Consider the following 22,561-nt stretch of genomic DNA (forward strand, 5'->3'; position numbering starts at 1 on the left):
TTATAAGATGTACTTTTAAAAAGTGGTGTGGACAAAATTGGTCATTTCAAAAAGTGGTGGGGACATGTCCCCAGCGCCCCCAGCGCAAATGACACCTATGGATGCATTAATCATACCTTACCCTAACAATTAAATGCATAACACATATTTTTCCTTGGCAGCATATCCTCTGCACTGTCACTGCCTACGCCTACGGTATACCTATTGTCAACTCCCAACCAACAGCTATACCAATCAAATACTTTGGGCTATGGGTTATCATGGTTAGGGGACACTAGATGTTAATGCAGTCTGACTCTGATAGTACATCTGCCTGAAAAGCTCTGTGGCTGTGACGACCTATTCTGTTCGGTCGGTTAACTGCTGCCATCTAGCGAACACTTACTGCATATATCTGTCAAATACTGCAGATCTGTCAAATACTATGTATTGCCGACACAAGGATGGCTTTTCCTGCCACAAATAGTGTTTATATCATTTATATAATTTCATAGTACAAGTATTTTTAGAGCATGGTGGTTGAATGTTTAGTAAGATATACAAAGCTTTCACAACCTAACCTTAATAACGGTTGGGTTTTTTGCACCCAAAGAAATAAAAACACATTTGTTTTAATGTGTGTTCGAACGGTTCGAACCACGATGTGTCTCACATACTGCAATGACTGCGGAAGATGAATAAAAATAAGAGTTCTACATCCATGCTGCCACATATTTTCCAAGTCTCGTTTGTCCTGCCAGTAGTACTGTGATCTGACAACGCGAGATTTGTATGGTCTAACAAACGCGCGAGCTCCTCGTACGCAAGATGAGAACGGTCACAGCGTTTCTGTTCAGGAGTCCTCGTAAAAGTGGTACTTTTGAACGGTTTACAGATAAAGCCAGCCATACACCATACAAACAAAAAAGACAAGTACAAAGTACAAATATTTTATATTCTATATTTTGCCACCTTACGGTGGTGGTCGTACAAATACAACTTATTATTTTTTAATGACTCTAATTATTGATACTCTACTTTGCTTATGACAACAGCCAAAGAGTCAATTAAACATGAAAAACAAAACTTTATAAATAGAAATAACACATAAAAACAAAACAATAAATGTTTTTATACAATTAATTGTGTATTATTTTTAACGATGATAATAGCCTATGTATAATACAAATTCAATATTCCTATTCTTCAATGCGCTTCAAGACAAGTGTCATTTGGGGTTTTAAGGCATTTCAAAAAAAGGGGGGAATGTTATAAAGTCAGTATACATTAATATCTGGGATGGCTCACACCTGTTTTACGCGAGGGACAAACTGAAGAATACGGGCCCACTCAAACGCATCACCCCCTTTGCTCGGCCTGAAAGCAATTCACTCTGATGACGTCACTCGCAGAGTTGTCATGGCGTCTTTGGGACTGAAGCTGCTGCTGCAATTTAGCTAAAATCGGTCGACAGTCTGTAAATCGAAATGGAGAAAAATGCAAGCCTGCATCGAGACACTGACGGGAGCACGCTGTGTGCCACGATTGCAGGAGAGATGGGCGATGTTACGGCTGTCGGTGGAGTAAAAGGAACAGCTGATCAATGCAAGAATAGTGAGGCTGCTCTCAGTAGTTTGGTCAACGTTAGTTGTAATAACAGCATCACAAATGTGAGTGCTCCCGGCGCAGTTAATGTCATCTCTAGTGCTGGGAAGTCGGACGTGCTAGAAGTGATCCAAGTCCTCCCTGTGCAGGAGGATAAGAAGAAGAAGAGGAGCGAGTCGGGGTCCGGGGATCAGATCAGTAACGGGATGGGGCATGACTCGGTGCTGGCTGCAAGAGATAAAGAGGGTGGTGCCTCAAAGTTAGTAAACAACACCTCTGACGGCCCGTCCTCACCTCCCGCTAAGGAGGGCGCAGATGTGCATGCTGAAGTGTTGACTCGTGCAGAAAGTGAACCGATAAAACTTGCCAAACCGACTCATCTTTGCACGGACAACGCAATCACGGCGCACGTCAGATCGGGGCTGCCCGGTGATCACACCTTATCGGAGGGATTGCCGAGTGGGAGTGACCCCGATCCCAGCCTCGGTGGAGAGTCCCGAAGCATTGATTCCCTGGAGTCTTTCTCTAACCTCAACTCCTGCCCCAGCTCCGATCTGAACAGCGAGGGGCTGGAGGACCGAGGACTGGCCCTGGCGCTGCAGGGCGAGTACGAGGCCGATGGGACAAAGACAGCCTGTGCGAAGGAACGGGCCGCCGCCGGACAGTCTCTATACCACATCAAGTGGATCAAGTGGAGGGAGGAGAACACGCCGATCATCACCCAGAACGAGAACGGCCCTTGTCCATTACTGGCAATCATGAATGTTCTTCTGCTTGCATGGAAGGTAAAGAAGATGAGCATAGAGACTAGGACTCTCTCTTAATTCAAATTGATATATTTTTAAAGCTCTGTCAGCAGCTGTTTTATATAATCATAACTATAGTACATTTAGACTCATTTAACACTTCACCTAACACTAAGTCCTGGTGCCTCCTCTACCCCTCAGCACTTTCTGTTGGGAAGATTATTTCATTTAGTATTGTATATCAATGATATGAGGTTACAAACTGTAACACATGGGTCAAACATACTAAATTGTTTTGTATTGTTTTTTAGTTCACTTGTGTTTCAGTGCTTTGCTTGATGCATGGGTTCAGAATTAATGAACAATGATACAACTGCAACAGTTAAGTGACTAATGATTAGTCAATCAACTATTGTCAGCTATTTTCAACATCTATAAATTGTTATAACTATGCATACAAAGAGGGATGCTTTTCTTTGTTTTATATCCAATACAACTGAACATATTTAGAATCAAAACAAAACAAGACACTTAAAAACATCACATTGTAGTTTGACAATATTGGATATAGATTGTTCACTATTTTCTGACATTTTACAGACCAAACAATAATCGATTCATCTGTAATTGATAGAATACCTGGTTAAACTGCCCTAAACAGTGGGTTTCCATGTCTCTCTGTTGCAGGTTAAGATGCCACCTATGATGGAAATTATTACTGTTGAGCAACTGATGGAGTATCTTGGTGAGTGTCTATTAAAACGTATTAAACATGAGCAGGTCGACGCCACATCACTGATGAAAGGGCAACCTCAGTGAATATGGCTCTCTTCTGCTTTTTTCCTCTGGCTTCACATTGACAATAACAAACTGTGTGTAATATAACCTGTTTTGTAATTTGCAGAAGATAACATTTAGAAAGTAGTTCTCTCCAATACTAACATGTTGATCTGCTTTTACGTAGCATTGCCCATGAGTGCACATACCAGCCAATAAAGCTGCTGGCAGTGAGTTCGAACAGACTAGTAAACATTCTTAGGTTTCACGTCCTCTCAAATTCTGGCGGATGCATACTTTAGGTCAGAGAGATATATATATATATATATATATTGATATTCCAGTCAACAGAGGAAGAGAGCAGAACAGGGGAATCCCCTCGATTAAATCTTCTGCTGTTGCAAAGGAAACAGGAGCTATCTCTTCTCTCTGGCTGTCTCCTGCCCTTCATAACTTTAGAATATCAAAGTCGAGAGAGTCTTATTACTGCAGGGGTTCTCTAGAGGTAGAGCTGGGCTTCACTAGCTTCTCCTCTACAGTATCCACTGCCATGAGTAGACTAAAGTAATCCACATCCCAGAACTGTATGTGAGCTATTTTATAGTAGATTTTCCCCTTACTTGGACTCTGTATTGGCATGAATAAGGATACAGGGTTTCAGTTCAATAGATTGCAATTCTGTAAGAAAGACGATACATTGTTTTTTACAAATATAATTGTAAGAAAACTGTTATAGTTTAAAGAAGACATCGCCATATGCATACAATCTGGGTAAACATTTTTACATTTTTATGCAATCAGAACAGTTGGAGCTACATGCTGTCCCTTTAGCATCATTTTACTACTCATTGTGCAATATGAGCCACAGTTTGACCCTGGTCTTTGCATGTAAACTATTATTTATAAATCTAAACCATGCTTTTGAGAATCGATACAATAGTCCAAAACATAATAAAGTGACACTTAAGTGTACCCCTGATATGGATTTTTGAACTTGTTCGTGTCCAAACAGTGCTCTCATCTCTATTCAATTGCAGTTAAGTAATGAAGGAATTCAGCAGTGCACTAAAAAAGCACTATGTGTAATCTCCAAAAGTGCTTATTTGGGTGGACACCTTGTGCTTGCATTCAATAACAGCACACAACATGAATATCTTATCACGTCCAGGGGCTGCTAGATACTTCTAACCTTAGCAGCAATTGTCAAAACACACAGACACAAGGAGTGAGGGTAGGTGAAGTGTAGTTTAAAGCGTGTGGTGGTCCTCGTCAACAGTATGCAACGTAGCATGGCCAGTGATCCAGACGCATTGGGGCAGACAAACACAGATATTAGTGGAGAATCAGAGTTCAGTGAGTCCACAGTTCAAGTGAATACAGAGCAGCGAGGGGCTTTCCCTGCCGTCCACATGCTGGAGTAAATCCACTCCGCTAGCTGGCCCCCTGCTGGAAAAAATGATTGAATTTCAAAAAAATACAAACTGGTATTTTTGCCTTTGCCTCTTTACGATCAAAATACAGTATTAGCCCACTATTACCAACTTATAACTGAGTTGTAATGTAAAGTGATACTGTTTTTTAAAACTGCAATTATTCTGTTGTTCATTCCAAAAGCCTTGATAGTTCACACGTTTGACATAGTCTATGAACCTGGTTGGTGTATCCGTTTGCATTCACATGAAGAAATCATCGTGCGATTCTAGGACACTCATTACAATTATTAAGCACAAATTCCAATACAAATACAGGCTGTTTTTCCCACTTAATCCACGCCATTCATTCTATTTGCTTGTGCAAAACAACAAAAGTGTTTTTTCTCCATGTGTAGCTGTTTTTACTCAGTATAGCTGTTGATGACAAGAGGTCCATGGCATTCCTCTGAGTAATACTCAGATGAAGTATGTGTTGACAGTGCAGCGTGGCTCTCTTGCCAGTTCCCAATAAATACACGAGTCTCTGTGAAGCGTTTTGTAAAACACTTATGCATGAGTTTAAAAAGTAAGGACTGCATTTAAGCTTTTGCAGCAATAACAAAAATATAATTGCATGGCTTCCTTAGCCATTATATCAATGTGATTTACAGAAAAGGTTTCTAATAACACAAGGAACAAAAAAAAAATGTACAAGCAATAAGTCTGAAATATTTCAAAAGAAAATGTAATCACTTTTTTTTTTACGGATATGATGTTGCAGGGAATGATCATTTTTAAATCATTATCCTAGTTTCTATTAAAAATACTTTAAAATAATCATGATTTTTTTTTGTGACCAACTTTTTATTGTTCTTTTTTATTGCCCTCACAGAGGGACTTATATACACAGATACAAATTATATAGACAATAATACAAAAAGAAAAAAGAAAGACAAAGAAAAAATATAGGGAATCCCTTTCCCATGCCACCCCGTAGAAAATCCTACCTGATGTTTGTTAGCAATTGTCTGAGTTCATATTATATATATTATTTATATTATAGCATAACAATTTATCCACATCAAATACATTCATAAATTTTTTTTCATAACATTTCACAATTTCTGGATTTTGAGAACATTCTGATTCATGTTCTGCCTTAATAAGCTCAAACTGTTTAAGAGAGAGGCAAACTACANTTATATACACAGATACAAATTATATAGACAATAATACAAAAAGAAAAAAGAAAGACAAAGAAAAAATATAGGGAATCCCTTTCCAATGCCACCCCGTAGAAAATCCTACCTGATGTTTGTTAGCAATTGTCTGAGTTCAATTTCTGGATTTTGAGAACATTCTGATTCATGTTCTGCCTTAATAAGCTCAAACTGTTTAAGAGAGAGGCAAACTACAACAAAATAAACATGTGGCTTGAGTTGTCCTGCTCAGCTGTGTAATGGTCTGCCCTCAAAAGAACCACATACGCCTGATGTAGAGTAAAGTCTAGATTTGGTGTTCTGTGTTCATATGAAACATTTTGTTTGTAGCGCTGAGAGCTACAGAGATCTCAGGTGACGCCACAGAGGACAGAGACTCTACTGATGCTGCATGTTCGGTACAGCCTCCACTTGGTAGAACAGCTGGCCAGTGCTAAACGCTCCCAATGGCTTTTCGAAACATCTGAAACCATCTGTCTTTTTCTATACAAATGCTTGATATAAAAAGCTATCGCGATAATCAGTCATGGTTGTTTCGCTCTGTCATCATCTCTTTCCCTCTGTCCCTCTGCAGGAGACTACATTCTGGAAACCAAGCCTAAAGAGATATCAGAGGCTCAGCGGCTAAACTATGAGCAGGTAAGGCCTGCTTAATCACTGATGAATTATTATTAAACAGACATGTGTTTCTGCTTATGTGTGTGCATCAGTAATCTGCTGACTGTTCGTGGTACCTAAGGAGAACAGGGCTTTGGGCACGAACACACTCTCTCTTCCTCTGTGCTGAAGCCAGTGTTTGTGAGTTCAAGAGCTCTCACTTCTCATCGACACACTCAAAATATACCTCCGCTTGATGTATTTTCACCACAGTACACAAAGTGAGGTGCACACTTTGCTCTGATGTGCATGCTTACACTAAAGCCGGTTTTGTACATTTGCATTAAGGTATCATTTGCCTCAGCGGTGTTTCATAATATGGAAATAAGCATCGAGGTGATGACAAGCCAGATGAAACTGAAGCTTAGCTTTTTTCCATTACTCTATACGTTACATAAGATAATATGTCTCAGAAGGGGGTCAGGAGTGTCAGATTATAAATGCTTAGAGAGGCATGGCTGAGTTCATCCCGTGTGTGTGTGTGTGTGTGTGTGTGTGTGTGTGTGTGTGTGTGTGTGTGTGTGTGTGTGTGTGTGTGTGTGTGTGTGTGTGTGTGTGTGTGTGTGTGTGTGTGAAAAACTCACCATGAGAGGCACTTGGAGATGGAGCTCCAGCTACCCAGCTTCCTCCCGTCTCCACTGCCTGCCGAGTGCAGTGTGGGAGGCCCGGCCTCTCCTCCTCTTGCGTGGCAGAGCACCAGCACATCTGTGAATAATTTGAAGCCACACTTGCCCCTCATTCAAAGAGGAGCAAAAATAATGTGCAGTCTCCTCATAGAAGCTCCCTGCAACGCTCTTTCTAAATTTAAGTTGAGCAGAAATACAACCTCTTCAATAAATCAGTGGTGGCCTCAGCATGCACAGTTAAAGTAAGGGAGTGGTATGAGTTTGTGTTGCATAGTTATTATGGCAGTCTAATTCTAGTTACTGGCCTGAGAGCTCTTTACCGAGGCTGTCCTCATGTCCGTGTGCTTCATGTGTGCACCACCAAAGTGGGAAGCTCTTTGAGATCTAAGAGAGAAAGTCTGAAATGTGTTTATGTGCATGTTAAACAAAAGGTGTCCTCCTCTTTATATCTTGGAGAGCTTTCATTGCTTATTGGATTGTTAGAAAATACAACTCAAGCTACCCTGTCTTTGAAAAGAGCAGTAGGAGTTCATAACAGGCGTAGTTCTATTTATAAATTCCGCTTAAAAACATCATCTGCCACAGGAGAGTATGAGGATTAAAGTAGCATTGGCACGGTGGCTCTTTTAGCTATTGTTAAATATTTACTCGAAGGAGCAGTGGAAGTGAGAGTGAAGCCTCTTTCACAAGTCAATTCATCCATATGACTGTTGAAGGCAATGGGTTATCATGTTTGAGAAGCCTTTTTTGTGTCTTTAAAAGTTCTGGCCCTTGTTCCTAAATGACCCTTTTTCTTTTGGTTCTGAGTAAAGCAGATAAAATGCAAACGTGGGAGTTAAAAAGCATAGTTGCGTATGTCCCTAACCCTAGCCGCTTTGATGATGAACGATGCACTTTTTTCCAACCAATCTGTTTAGTAAGCTCCCTGGCAATCGAATGATGGGTCCTCTGAATAGGAATATACCTCAAATTGACATTAGGTGATATGGAAACATGATGAGCAAATACTGATGGTGATGTCAGAGACAAAGCAAGAACCATAAAAGCTCATAGGTGGATGGGAGAGACTGGGCTGTCAGTTATACAGGTTGTGATGTTGGATACATATTTAATTCAAGCAGGATCTATCTAATTATATAATCAGAAAATATGCTTTGCACAGGGTTATCAGTTTGATGGGTACACGTTTACAATTTAATGCAATCCATTACAAGCTCCAGTGCACAAGCATGTATCGTTTTATGAATCCTATAATCAATTTATGATGAGAAGTGTTCTGTCCTCTTTATGTGTGAATGTGGCCTGACAAATGCTAGAAACTTTGTATTAGCTTGATGATGCATCCAACAGAAAAGTAGAGCAGTGACAGCTGCGGATATGTGCCAGGCTTCATAAAAGTATGGCCCACATTATGGGACATTACAGCCTAGTAAACCATTTTTATTATTTACAGCTCCCACTGATGGGTTGTGGTGTTATGATATCATTTACTTTTGTCCTGCAGGGATTGATATGAGGTTAATGGATATGTTGTGTTTAACATCCCCTAAAAAGCGTGGCATGTTTCTTAACGGCCAAACATCCATTATGACTAAAGAAAGGAAAGCTTTGTAGGAACAAACTCCTTTATCTTGGTACTGTAATGTCATATTCTGTCAACTACCAGTTAATACCATCTGTTTGGATTTAGTTTTTAGGTACATTTTAGGTTTTTAGGTACATTTATTGAATTCAAACCTAAGCAGAAGAGGGAAAGTAACTATGCAGAAAGGCCATCGCTAACGTTACTGTGGAACTGCATCCAACACACGCACAGATGAATGCCAGTGATGCTTTGATAATCATCGCCAAGCGCTCATCTGCTGTTAGATTCCTCTGCCCTAAAGTGAAGAGCTGTTGTCCATTACACAGCCCTGCTAATCCTGCCATCACTGCCGCTCATAAACGCCCTAATCCACACACTGAGATCATCAGATGGCCCGCTGAAGGCTTTTCACCTCAGCTCTCCGCACCAAAGCTGCAGTAGCTCACCCTCACTATAACTATTACTTTAAAAAAATCATTTTATTTTATGATTTGACAGCAATTATACTCTTCAGTGGACAAGAAACAGGTTATAAAGTATTTATTCAGAAGCCTTTGAATCTGTTTGCTTTTTGGGATTTGAGACTTCATACTAGAAAAACCTTAAAATTATTGCAATACATCATGTAAAATAAATATTCACATTTAAAATAATAAAAAAGAGCTGTTCGATGTTGTAGTGAAACAAATATTATGCTGTTCAGAATATTTTAACATTGTCACGTGTCAAATAAACAAAAGGATGTGGAGTGCTGTCAACCGTGTTTCACTGTTTTAATTTAGACCAGATAAAAACTTAACAAGTGTTTTTAAATAAACACTTTTATAACTTGACATAATATTTATTTTAAAGCTATACAAAAAACGTTCAGACTTTTCAAAACAAAAGTACAAAGAATTTATAAAAATAAAATAAAATGGCAGACAAAATGACTAAATAATAAAAAAAATGGTTAAACAGGATAACATCTTTACACTAGAAGACAGTGGTCGTTGAGCCTCACCCACCCCCATCACTCTGTGTGACTCCCCAGTAACTGCTGTGAAGTCTTTCCGCTTCCTGGGCACCATCATCGCCCAGGACCTCAAATGGGAGCAGAACATCTGCTCCCTCATCAAAAAAGCACAGCAGAGGATGTTCTTCCTGAGGCAGCTGAAGAAATTCAACCTGCCAAAGACGATGATGGTGAACTTCTACACCTCCATCATGGAGTCCATCCTCACCTCCTCCATCACCATCTGGTACGCCGCAGCCACAGCCAAGGATAAGGGCAGGCTACAGCTTGTCATCCGCTCTGCAGAGAAGGTGATCGGCTGCAATCTGCCATCCTTCCACGACCTGCATGCCTCCAGGACCCTGAGCAGGCAGGGAAGATAGTGGCCAACCCCTCCCACCCTGGACACAAACTGTTCACCCCCCTCCCCTCTGGCAGGAGGCTGCGCTCCATCGGGACCAAACCTCTCGCCACCCCCCGGCCCGGACAAATTCTCGCCATCCGGCCTCCTTTCTTNCGTGGACTTCAGCTCTGCCTTCAACATCATCATCCCGGCTCTGCTGCAAGACAAGCTCTCCCAGCTGCACGTGCCCGACTCCACCTGCAGGTGGATCACAGACTTCCTGTCTGACAGGAAGCAGCACGTGAGGCTGGGGAAACACGTCTCTGACCCCCGGACCATCAGCATCGGTTCCCCTCAAGGCTGCGCTCTCTCCCCTCTGGTCTTCTCCCTTTGCACCAAAAGCTGCACCTCCAGTCACCAGTCTGTCAAGCTCCTGAAGTTCAGACGACACCACCCTCATCGGACTCATCGCTGGTGGGGACGAGTCTGCCTACAGGTGGGAGATGGACCATCTGGCGACCTGGTGTGGAGAAAACCACCTGGAGCTCAACGCTCTCAAGACAGTGGAGATGGTTGTGGACTTTAGGAAGAACGCAGCCCCACCACCGTCATCACTCTGTGTGACTCTGCTGTGGAGTCTTTCCGCTTCCTGGGCATCATCATCGCCCAGGACCTCAAATGGGAGCAGAGGATGTTCTTCCTGAGGCAGCTGAAGAAATTCAACCTGCCAAAGACGATGGTAAACTTCTACACCTCCATCATCGAGTCCATCCTCTCCTCCATCACCATCTGGTACGCTGCAGCCACAGCCAAGGATAAGGGCAGGCTGCAGCGTGTCATCCTCTGCAGAGAAGGTGATCGGTTGCAATCTGCCATCCCTCCACAACCTGCACTCTTCCAGAACCCTGAGGCGGGAAGATAGTGGCCGACCCCTCCCACCCTGGACACAAACTGTTCACCCCCCTCCCCTCTGGCAGGACGCTGCGCTCCATCAGGACCAGAACCTCTCTCCATCAGGACCANNNNAATAAAATCATTTCTGTTTTCTGTTTTGAGAACCTCCCCTCTGGCAGGAGGCTGCGCTCCATCGGGACCAAAACCTCTCGCCACCTCAACAGTTTCTTCCCCTCCGCTACCGGCCTCTTAAACAAGGCCCGGCCCCCCCACTGACACTTTACCTCTGCCACATCATAGACTATATGCATTACATTAATCTTATTTCACATTTCATAGTTTATATTCTTAAATTCATTCATAGCATTCTATTTCCATGTAAATTACTGCTTTATTGAATTTGTATTGCTATTTAACTGTATTTTATTACGGTATAAAATATGTTTTGTTTTATATTAGATTTCTTGTTTTTTATATTTTATGTATGCACCATGACATGAAGTCAAATAACTAGTATGTGCGAACCTACCTGGCAATAAACCTGTTTCTGATTCTGATTCTGATCTAGCCATACTGTTAGGTGGTTGAATCTTCTGTTTGTTATCGAGGGTTTATTGTTGTGGTATCTTTAAACTAATTGGCTTGGCTTTTGGCTCATTTGACTTGTATTTCTGCTGTCACTAGTCATTTATTGTTGGAAGAATGAGAGGAAATCACTCGCAACACAAACACAACAGAGTTGAAGGGCTCAGCTGCAAGGCTTAACTTGATCCCAGACTGTAATGGCAGCAGAGGTTTGGAGCCAGCTGGGAAACATTGCCCTGAGCTCTGTTTGGTTCTCAGGTGTGTGGATGCACACGTGAATCATATATCTATAGATATATATGGCATATATATGGTGTTATGTGTATATAAAGTCTCTAGGGTGCATCTTTTACAGTAAGCGATTGGATGGTGGTCATATTGGAAATGGTTCTCTTCAATCGTTCAGTCAGTGAATTATAATAATTTCTCTCTACATTTGTATATTTTTGGAAGCTTTCAAAACCTTTTTCTCTAATAGTAGTGATAACAAAATATAATTTAAAAGTCAAACACTAGTTCTGATTCTTCCATCTCACAAAACACAGCTCTGATATTTTCTAATCAGTGTGAGAACCAAAAAGGGTATATTTCTCAGCTCTGTTTGGGCCACACCAGGTGAAATCCAATTAAAACGGAAAAGAACTGAGATTTGTTTTATAAAACTATTAAACACCCTGCAATTAGTGAAGCTATTGTTCTTCTCGAGGACTTTAAAAGCTGCTTTAAAAAAGAAAAACCTGAAGTAGGATATATCTGATAATTGGATTATATTTTAGGGAAGTCACAATAGCAACAACAAGCATCTGCAATTATGTCCTCCTAATTGTAAAACATGTATAAAACGCTGGTATTAAAAGGTGGTAAAAAGCTGTTGTGGAATTGGCTGAACTGATTTTGAGTTCATACTCACTGCTGAAGGCAAAACAGAAGTCAGGCAAGGTGAAGCGATACTTTCTCAGGGTCTGTGTGAAACCGACAAGCTTTTACCATTTTGACCAGACTGCTGCTTTAAGATAGGTCCGGGGGTCTGACTTTAACATGATGTTTTTGCTGAAATATACCCAGAGCAGCTCTTTTGGGTTCTGTGTTCTACTCCGTGAATGCCCCTGGCATCTCAAGGCCTTGAGGCTTAGTTTTGTGTAACGTTACTTCCCTGTGACGCTGCATACTTTATATACATCAGCTTGATTTCTGTGTACATTTCAGTGTCCACAGGCCGCCCACTGTCTCGCACACTGCATGGGGCTTTACAGACTTTGAAGGCCTTTGTTTTTTAAAAGAATTATTGTTTTCCTCCTAGTATCAGGGCTGAGTCTGTTCATTATGAAGGGGGCTGGTATCATGTGAAAAAGTGACGTCAATGCATGCCTTCTGCTACAGTGAGTCATCTCCCATCATCTGGACAAAAACACACAACGATGTCGAAGCCATATAAAGTTGTTGAAAAGGTTTTCTAAGGTCAAGCTTTCTTTTTTATCTTTATATTATGACACGTGCTTTAAATTGCTGAGCTGACCCATTCTCTCCTCTAATACATGTCATTGTACTGTTGACCCTGTATTAACCTACTATGATTAATAAAGTTAAACTGAAACTAATTATGGCCAACACAAGAGGTGTCAGTGAGATCAAAGCTGTTGGATGATCTCTGTGGTGGCTTGTTATAATGTTGAATCATTCTGTGATGCACTGTTTGAGCCTTGAGAAATATTAAACAGTAGGCATTGGTTTTTGTGGACATACAAACAAAGTAATGCAATCAGTGTTAATGCATCTTTGAAAAAGGGAATCATCTCTGTACTGAAAATATAACATATTAGGGGCAGCTGTGTGGGAAAGAGTACAAGTTGCTGAACATGTAGTCAAAGCAGCCCTTTTAGGCTTTTTCAGAATTTAAAACATACTTTGATGCTAAAGCTATTATTTACGCAAAATAAATAAAATCCCACATTTATGTTTATTCATATATTGATTTTAACATTGAGATGCATATCGTCCTTTTTCGTCTTCTCTCTGTTACGTCTTTAACCCTTTAACTACCAGACCAAGAAAAAATCTATCGAAAAAATTATTTGTTTGCATTTTTTGCAAACACAGTTTTGTTTTTATGAGCCTCTACCAACTGGTCGAGCTGGCCTTTGATGGTAAAAGTGCATTTTCAACAATCATCATATACAGTACAGTATTTGTATGCATCAAACTCAAATAAAACACAAACTGAATTGCATTTTTTTCTTTTATGGAAAATGAGCAATATATACAACCAGATACATATAAAAGATAATAAATTATAATTCTAAAAATGAAAAAAAGTAATGTTAAGTGTTTTTCCTAATAAAAAAAAGACTTGCTCATCTTACTGTATGCTGAATTGGCCTAACAAGAAACCACTGGCCCAACAGCAAATGTCTATATCCTGTGTTGGACTAACTTGCTTATCTATGTGCAACTTTGCGCTGAATGCCATGCATGAAAGGTGACCAAAAAGAGTGATTTCGTCAGCAGTGATTTTTAGCATGCCAACTTTCTCAGTGGAAGCTAGCTGAAGGGCATTCTGTTCGAACCACAGTGACATCTAGAGGTTGTTTTGTGCATAACATGTCAACCAAATGGTAGAGCTGGCTGAATCAGATGGAGTTAAAAACTTTTTAATTATTTTTTCAACAAGATATCAAGACACAAAATGTGCTCTACCAAATGGTGGCGCTGGCTGTTAAAGGGCTAAAGTAAAAAAATGCCCCAAAAAAACACAGGGTTAATGGAATGCACTATATTGTCGAGTGTTCCTGATATTTTGTCCACCCCTTGGTAATATTACCAAAGGGAAATATCAAATGTCTCTCAACAATGAGTCTGAGTGCTCACTCAGAAATATATTATCAAATGATTTCCTGGCAGCGACTTCCATTTCCTCCTGTGGTCGTGGGATGATTGACAGTAAGCAGAGCGAAAACGAATAAGTGCTGTAAATATGAAAACTCTCAACTGAGTCACAGGAAAGTGTAAAGCAGAACTACTTGATAAAACAAATTTGAGGCACAAATGTGTGGAAACTGTTTTTTTGTAGTGTACAGGAATAAATGTCAGCTAATGGCTTCTCGTAAGTTTAGAAAAATCCATCCAGCTACACTGACTGTGTGCAGACAAACAGTAATAATGAGACACACAAAGGCACATGCAACAGCTGGACAAGGCACAGCTTGTTTAATATAAAAATATAAAATACAAACGTTTTATTAAAGATATTTGTTAGTACATTGTATACAGTATTTATGCACTTTGCTGCATTGTTATCACACATTTCCTAACATAGCATCTGATCTCCTTATTTCCTAGAACATGAGTGATGCCATGGCGGTGTTGCACAAGCTGCAGACGGGTCTGGATGTGAACGTGAAGTTCACAGGGGTGCAGGTCTTCGAGTACACCCCAGAATGCATTGTGTTTGATCTGCTCGACATCCCTCTGTACCACGGCTGGCTGGTTGACCCCCAGGTGAGATGGACTTCACTGCTGCCTCTCTTTACCTCCCAGAAACAATCTTCTTTTATTGCTTGCCTTTCTATCCTCAACACGTGTCCTTAGAATTCATTTCCAAGTATTAAAATATTCTACCGGCCAGTTCTTGACGTTTTTCTCAGGTCGTTCTCACACTAGTTATTGTCTGTTTTGTACTAACCCTAATTTATGACAAACAAACCAAGAGGGGTGATAATGAAGTAATACACGCAGACAGGAAACTCTCTGAAATCTTTGCTCATCCTGATTTATCAGTGATACATGAACTTACCTGACTGAACTTCAGTGAACCTCAATGTGCCTTATTAATCTTCTGTAGAGTGGCTTATAAATAAAGATAGAAAGCAGGATGAAAACCTGACGTCATGCACCATATGGTATGAATACCATGCTGTAGAAGAGTGGGGCCACACATTTTGCTGAGTTAACTGCCAATGGTTACCAAATTATTTTTGGAAAACCATACAGGCAATCAGGGCCTGACATTTCCCACATTTAAAGATTTTAGCGTTTGAATGAATATCAGAATCAGAAACAGGTTTATTGCCAGGTAGGTTTACACATAAGAGGAATTATTAATGTCATATAAACTGTACTGAGTCAAACTTCTGTGGTATGTCCTTTATGCGTTCAGAGTTCTCTTGGAAGCAGACCGCTTCAATGATATCGTTCACACAACCCTAGATAAAGATGGTAAACATGAAGAGGGATCAAGTTTACAAAGTGATACTAGTTTCAGTATGAACCTCATTTCACTACAACGTTTCTCTCTGTTCTACATTTTGTATAATTTGATTGTGGCTTTCATTAAATCAGCTTCAAAGCTTGGTGAGTGTTCTTTCCCACAGTTTTTGCTGTTTTTGTTTGCAGATGCAGGACATTGTCAAGGCAGTGGGAAACTGCAGCTACAACCAGCTGGTAGAGAAGATAATATCCTGCAAACAGTCAGACAACAGTGAGCTGGCAGGGGAAGGTGAGTGCTCTCCTCTCTCTCCTCTCCCCCTCTGCTGTCTGACCTGCCTGACTCCTTCCTGTCACCCTCAGCTCCTCTCCCTCCCTGGGCACTTGGTGGTGGAGAAAACAAAACTAAATCATGCATTTTGGGGACATTTTAAAAGTGAAAATTAGCTTCTAAGGAAAAATACATTTTTGATTTAAAAAAATCTTCGTTCTTTTAATTATACTATCTTTGTTTCATCCATATCGAGCATCGCAAGTAGAACTTGTTACTGGAAAAAACATAAACAGCAGTGTAACTTCATTAAATGATATGTGTTTACTGTCCAGGGCAAGCCAAAAGCAAACCAGGACATACATGTGTCCTTTCACTAAATAACTTCCACAGCTCACACTTTTCTTACCAGCTGTTGGTAATGCCTCCACTGAAAATATTTGCTCATTCAACACTGAGCTTCCTGAGTGAGCTGGTCTGCTGCAACATCAACACATGACAGCTTTGAGCCGAGTGTGATACGGACCTGGTACTTTACTCCTTTCAATAATATTTCTGGATTTGTAGCTTAGAAATGTACAATTAGGGCTTATTGTAAGTGACATATATGCTGCTCATCACTACTTGAATAGAGGAATTTTCTTCTTTAACTACAAAGGTATCATTTTAATATCCATTGCTATCCCATTGTTGCCTTGAATTCTTGGGTGAAACCTTCACATTGACCAAACAATGTAAAAGAGGAGCATAGCAGTTATTCATTTAAGTAAATGGATAACATGTTTTACAACAGAAAAACTACATCAGTATCGAAAAAAGACCCCTTAACTTGTGGGGAATAACCAATTATTCTCCTTTATCTAGTGGTATGCTCACGAGCCTATCCCCTGTGTGCCTTGGCACTATAATGTTACAATGTAACACACTTCAGCTTGCAAGGACAAGTAGTAGACAGGCCCATTTATTTAATTGGATCTAGAATTTGCTGTTTTTTATTCTTCAATATGTAAATGACCAATTTGTGGGAGAAGTTTCCACTCATATAAAACTCTACTCTTAAAAAACGACTTTAGTTGTCATGCTTTAATGTACTTTAATACAAGTTTCTTTTCTACCAGCCTCTAAAAGTTATTCTCGGCTGGAGCGTTTGTTTGACTGCCTGATTTCCCGGGGATTTGCTTAATGCCGCTCTATCTTACAGATCCCTCACCATCTGCCTCTCAGCCTATATTGAGTTCACTATAGCAACCGTGACCATTTCCAGCAGCACAAAGTCTGTGTTCAAATAGCTACAACACACATTACAGCGGGGTTTCCAAATAGCGACCCATGAATGAGTAAGAATCACTGCAATGTAACGCAATTGACTCATCCACTGGTCTGTGGGCTAATAATGCAACATAAAAAAGCTATGTTACTTTGTAAGTAGATTTTTAACAGGTGAAGCTCATCCAAATGAAATCAACATTGACATTATATCACTCATTTTTAAGTGAATCGTAAATCAGTCAGTATATTCTGTGAAATATACGGATTAAAAGCAAGATAAGATAAAGTATTCAACTGACACTGATCTTAAGTCCATGTTTCTGCATTTGCTCATCAATCACAATTTCAATCTCTCCTTCTTTGTCTCCTCTTTGGTTCCTCTTCCCCTCCTCTTGCCCCAGGCATCGTGGCAGAGCAGTTTCTGAGCAGCACAGCCACTCAGCTTACGTACCACGGCTTATGTGAGCTCACATCCACCGTACAGGAGGGAGAGCTCTGTGTCTTCTTCAGGAATAACCACTTCAGCACCATGATCAAATACAAGGTGAACCCTGTAAATTATACCTTCACCTTAAGTGTAGGTATACTCAGATTGAGACTCCAGTTTGGAGCTTACTTTAGAAATTGCGGCAACTTAAAAGAGGTTGTTTTATTAACTGTCCCCCCCATTCAGTGACAAGCAGCTTGAGGTCCTTTACTTTAAACGGACATTTACTGTGTTTTCTCTGTATTACTCAAATGGGTATTCTGAAAGAATCCTCTTAAAGGTAAAGATTTCTTTCTGATAACTGTTCATGTTCATATAGATATCAGCAAAACTACCTTTAAAATCTTAAATGGAATGTCCTTTATTTTGTCCGTAAACTCAACATAATGAACTTGCTTTAATGAAATATTGTTCTGCAGGCTATTCAGTAAGAAATCATTCTGGTGCTTTCTTATATTATTTGATGAATAGTTGATTTTTATAGGGGAGTCTTTTGGTAATATTTAACTGAATTGTAATAAATGCAACTAGTAATTTACAGTAGATGAAGATAAATAACTTACTATCAAGTCTTGCCCTCTACCGTTGGAAGCACTCTATTCTCTCTGTTTGTTTTTCCATTTGCCTAAAGCTCCTTGATATTTTGCTGTACTGTTCACACAAGTCCTGCTATAACATGTTCTAAAAACTGATGAAAGCTTGGTGTTTATGTATTACACGTGTACAATATTACACCAATCACTACGACCCTTTAGGCGCCTGCCCACAGCTGGATTACTATATCGCTGCCGCTCGGACAGACCTTTCCTATTGTCTGCAGGATGGGAAGTGGAGCCTGCTTACTTAATTTTGAATAGTACTCCAGTGTAGCCAAAGTAAGCATAGCTGTGTGTATCACTCAGCAGCCCGAGTTATTTTGCAATCACTGAGCTGCACTTTTACATGTACACACAGTTACAATAATTTATGATAAACAACCACATAAAGATTGTTTGTGCTTACGCACGTTATGCTTCTTTCAGTCGAAAACCTTGAAAACATCTGGCCATATGTTAGGTCATAGGACACAGATGGAAATGAGGGTTAAAACAAATCTCCTTTTTTCTATAGGCAGTCTAATAGTGTTTTGTTTAGTTTAGTCCTTTTTGTTAAGTTTATGTTCTTGCTAGCTGATTTTTCCTGCAAAGGGTTAAGGTATGCGCAATAGCTTCAAATGTGTGATGCAATGCTGCATTGTTATGTTTAAATTAACCTTTGGGGTAGCAGATTCACAATAAAGTAAAGTGCCGTTCATCTGCAGGTATGTTTGCAATATTCTATGACAAATTTCTCATAATCTATTAGCATTTTAGAGATGATTTCATTGATAATGTCCAGCCATAGTCTGCGCTGTCTTTTAAATAAGACTTCAATAGGGAGAAACATATTAGTGTATATTAGTGTATTAGACCCTTGTGCATCATGCTAGCTAGATCATCACAGAAAATGTCCTGTCAATGTCCCTGGAACAGGAGTAACCATGCAGTCTTGCATGTCTGCGTGCGCTGTGATACTGATTGGATGTTTGTATGTAATGCACGCCTGCTTGTTTCCCAGGGCCAGCTGTACCTCCTAGTCACAGACCAAGGCTTCCTGACGGAGGAGAAGGTCGTCTGGGAGAGTCTGCACAACGTTGACGGAGACGGAAACTTCTGTGACTCTGAGTTCCGGTTGCGGCCTCCGTCGAACCCAGAGACTGTGTACCGAGGCCAGCAGGATCAGATAGACCAGGTCTGAGCACTGATGCAGGCAAGACTAGACGAACCAGAAATGATCCACTCCAAAACCAGGATTGATGTATAATCACAACGTGGTTTTTTACACCATGAGACAGAATACAAGACCAGTAAGGTCACTGTACTTCTCTACAAACATTTATAAAAAACACTGGAGGAAAGGAGAGCCAGAAATAAAGAAACACATAACAGAGATTTTGGGAAGCCATGTACAAAAAGATCTACTGTGCACCATCCCAGGCTGAAACTAAAACAGGGAGGTTCCTTAATAATAGATGGCTCCCGCACGCGCCTACCTCTGTTCTCATCCATGATTTGCTGTAGCACATAGTCACCAAATTGGACCATAATGCATTGGGTTTATGTCTCCCGGCTGCTTTCACAGCTGTCTGCTCATTGGTCGGCCACAGCGCTCAAAACGCTGATAAATTGTCTGCCTTCGCTCCCACACACACAGACCTCCACGAGCATGGGGGCTATTACTTTTTATTTTCGTTGCTATTTTCAGGCCCACTCCTTTTCTCCGAGATGGGGTTGGTGAAAAGAAATCCATGCAGGCAATGTTCTGCACTCATAATCAATTCCATTAGGTTGCAGAAAAGGTGTAATGATCTCAGGGGGAAATTGGGTCTTTGTCAGGGACAGAGTACATGAAATAATATAAGATACTGAGTTTAATACCATGGATAGAAGCAGGATAAAGGACATTTTAAACCAATTAATACAAAGAGTAGAATAAAGATGGTACAGCAAATACAAATTAATGGACTAACACTAATGACTCTATTATTAGGAAAGCAATAGTGTCGTGGATTGGTCTGTTGGTATTGTAGGCTGAGGAATTACAGCTGCTGCATAATCACAGCACAGTTTAGGCATCACATTGACACTTTTGCTCATAAATTATCAAGTCTTACTCTCTGTGTGCTTGTGTGTGTGTGTATGTGTGTGTGTGTCAGGACTATCTGATGGCGCTGTCGCTGCAGCAGGAGCAGCAGTGCCAGGATGTGCAGTGGGACCAGCTGCCCGAGGGCATCAGTGACCTCGAGCTGGCAAAAAAGCTCCAGGAAGAGGAGGACCGGCGCGCCTCCCAGTACTACCAGGAGCAGGAGCAGGCGGCGGCAGAGGCACAGGTGGGGGGGAGGGGAGGAGGTCTCTAATGTAGCTCAGAGGGCTTTTGGAAACAGATGGATGTCTAAATCAGAGAGTTTGAGCTATAAAAGAGGAATTTCATTTCAAAAGAGATAATGGTATTATTTTTTCTTGTAACGCAGCCTCCTTTCACTGTGAGGTCCAGACACAGGCGTCGCCCCTCAGACTGCCTTTATATCAGTTATTACACCTCCTTACAGATATGTAAGATATACTATAATGATTCAATTATTTATGTAAACGACAATGTGGCACTCCTTTAAGTACCTCTTGATTTTTGGTAACAACAATAATAAATTATATAACACTTTTTTCTAACAAATATGCATATTTCTTAGCTAAATCCCTTACTTCCCCTTTCCTTCACTTAATTCCTACTTTTCTTCGTACTTATTTTTCACATAGATGCCTGTCATTGACATATACAAAATTAAATTAAAATAAATATATATATTTTAACACCTTAAAAGGTAATACTATATCTTAAAATGTATGCTATTTAAACATAAAGTTGGGAAATGTTTCCCAACTTCATGTGAACTTAAAGAAAGATTGATAGTTTTTCTAGATTTCTGCATAAACATATCTCAAAGTATTCTTTTTTTTTCAAAGCCTGTACAATTCTTCATATTTTCTAACCAAGACCTTAATATTTGCCTTATCACTTAATTCCAGTTCAGAACACTATAAGTAGCTTTGCATGAAACATGCTCATACCTATGAATTTATACCCTTCTGCCCTTCAATCCTGTTTTCGCAGCAGGACCAGCCAGATCCGGCCGAGGGAGAGGAGGTGGACAGAGGAGGAGCAGGAGGAGGAGCAGCAGGAGGAGCAGGAGGAGCAGGAGGAGCAGGAGCAGGAGCAGGAGCAGGAGCAGGAGGAGGACCTGGAGGAGGAGCAGCAGCCGGCACTGGGACGGCGGCAGCAGCAGCAGGAGCCACACCCAGCCCGGGAAAACAGACCTCTAATGTGGAGCGCAAAGCCAAGAAAGAATCCAAGGATAAAGACAAATGTATGATTTTGTAACATACAGTCTGTCTGTATGAGTGTGAGTTTAGTGCATTTGCTTTTATGGGAGAAAGGGGACTGCATTTGTCTCTCCATGTACTGGACACTTGGACAAACAAGGGAAGGAGACGTTATGAGGAGAGATGCGTAGAGACTAACAGAGGATTTGCTGTTCCCACACCACTGGTGCCTGCTATCCTCTATCCTCAGTGGAACCTGGACACCAGAGGAAGGGACACTACAACTACCCCTTACCTTTCATACAGTCGGCCAAACTTTGTTACAAGTAGCACAGTGCACTATATTTGTGATGTGGGGTCAAGTTTATTCGGGGTGGTATATTTTATAGCAAAAGACATAATCTGAAGAGACAAAATGTCACCTTCTCTCCATTTTACTTTTCCCAAAAAGTTCAATCATTTCACTCATGTGTCATTGCTGCAGCTTATAAGCTTTTTTGTACGTATCAATCTTTACAAAATGCGTTTTTTAAGTTGATGCCAAGATTCAATTTTTATTTATGTATCTGTGTAAGATACTTTTTATTTTTCTGGAAGCTGAGATGGATTTGCTCATAATATTGCCTGTAGGAATTTGGTGTAACACTATTTGTGTCCCCTCTGTTAACACTATGTACCGAAGGGTTCATTAATGCCAGATAGCTGCCAGACTCTGTAGCTACGCAACAAAACTCATCACAGTTTGCTCTGTTCAGATTTGCCTTACCAGAGTATGGCAATGTTTTATTCTGAACGTGAGTGTGTTTGTTTTGTGTGTATTGTATGTACAGTTGACTTGTGGTAAACACATTTACTGAACATCGCTGACGCTGAAGTTTAGGTTTGGAATTAGACAAATCTTTTTACGCCGTAAAAGTTCAGAAAAGGATTTGTCTTTCCTTTTATGTTGTGATTTTATTTTACCAAATGTATGTTGAGGCAGTCAAACTGAAAAGAACGTTTCTGGTTTAAGTTG

The 22,561-nt window shown here is 40.5% G+C and overlaps 1 protein-coding gene across 1 annotated transcript; it reads left to right on the forward strand.

Annotated features, from left to right (window-relative positions):
* The first annotated feature begins 995 nt into the window (after nucleotides 1-995).
* Nucleotides 996-22,561, forward strand: mindy2 (MINDY lysine 48 deubiquitinase 2). The gene is made up of 9 exons (XM_010788007.1): nucleotides 996-2,369; nucleotides 3,018-3,075; nucleotides 6,314-6,378; nucleotides 14,760-14,918; nucleotides 15,813-15,915; nucleotides 17,565-17,707; nucleotides 19,247-19,420; nucleotides 20,385-20,558; nucleotides 21,338-22,561. Exons 1-9 carry the CDS (start codon nucleotides 1,467-1,469, stop codon nucleotides 21,602-21,604), a joined length of 2,046 nt encoding a protein of 681 aa, XP_010786309.1. The 5' UTR covers nucleotides 996-1,466; the 3' UTR covers nucleotides 21,605-22,561.

This window comes from Notothenia coriiceps, unplaced genomic scaffold (assembly GCF_000735185.1).
Source record: "Notothenia coriiceps isolate Sejong01 unplaced genomic scaffold, NC01 NC01_scaffold00031495, whole genome shotgun sequence".
Lineage (NCBI taxonomy): Eukaryota > Metazoa > Chordata > Actinopteri > Perciformes > Nototheniidae > Notothenia > Notothenia coriiceps.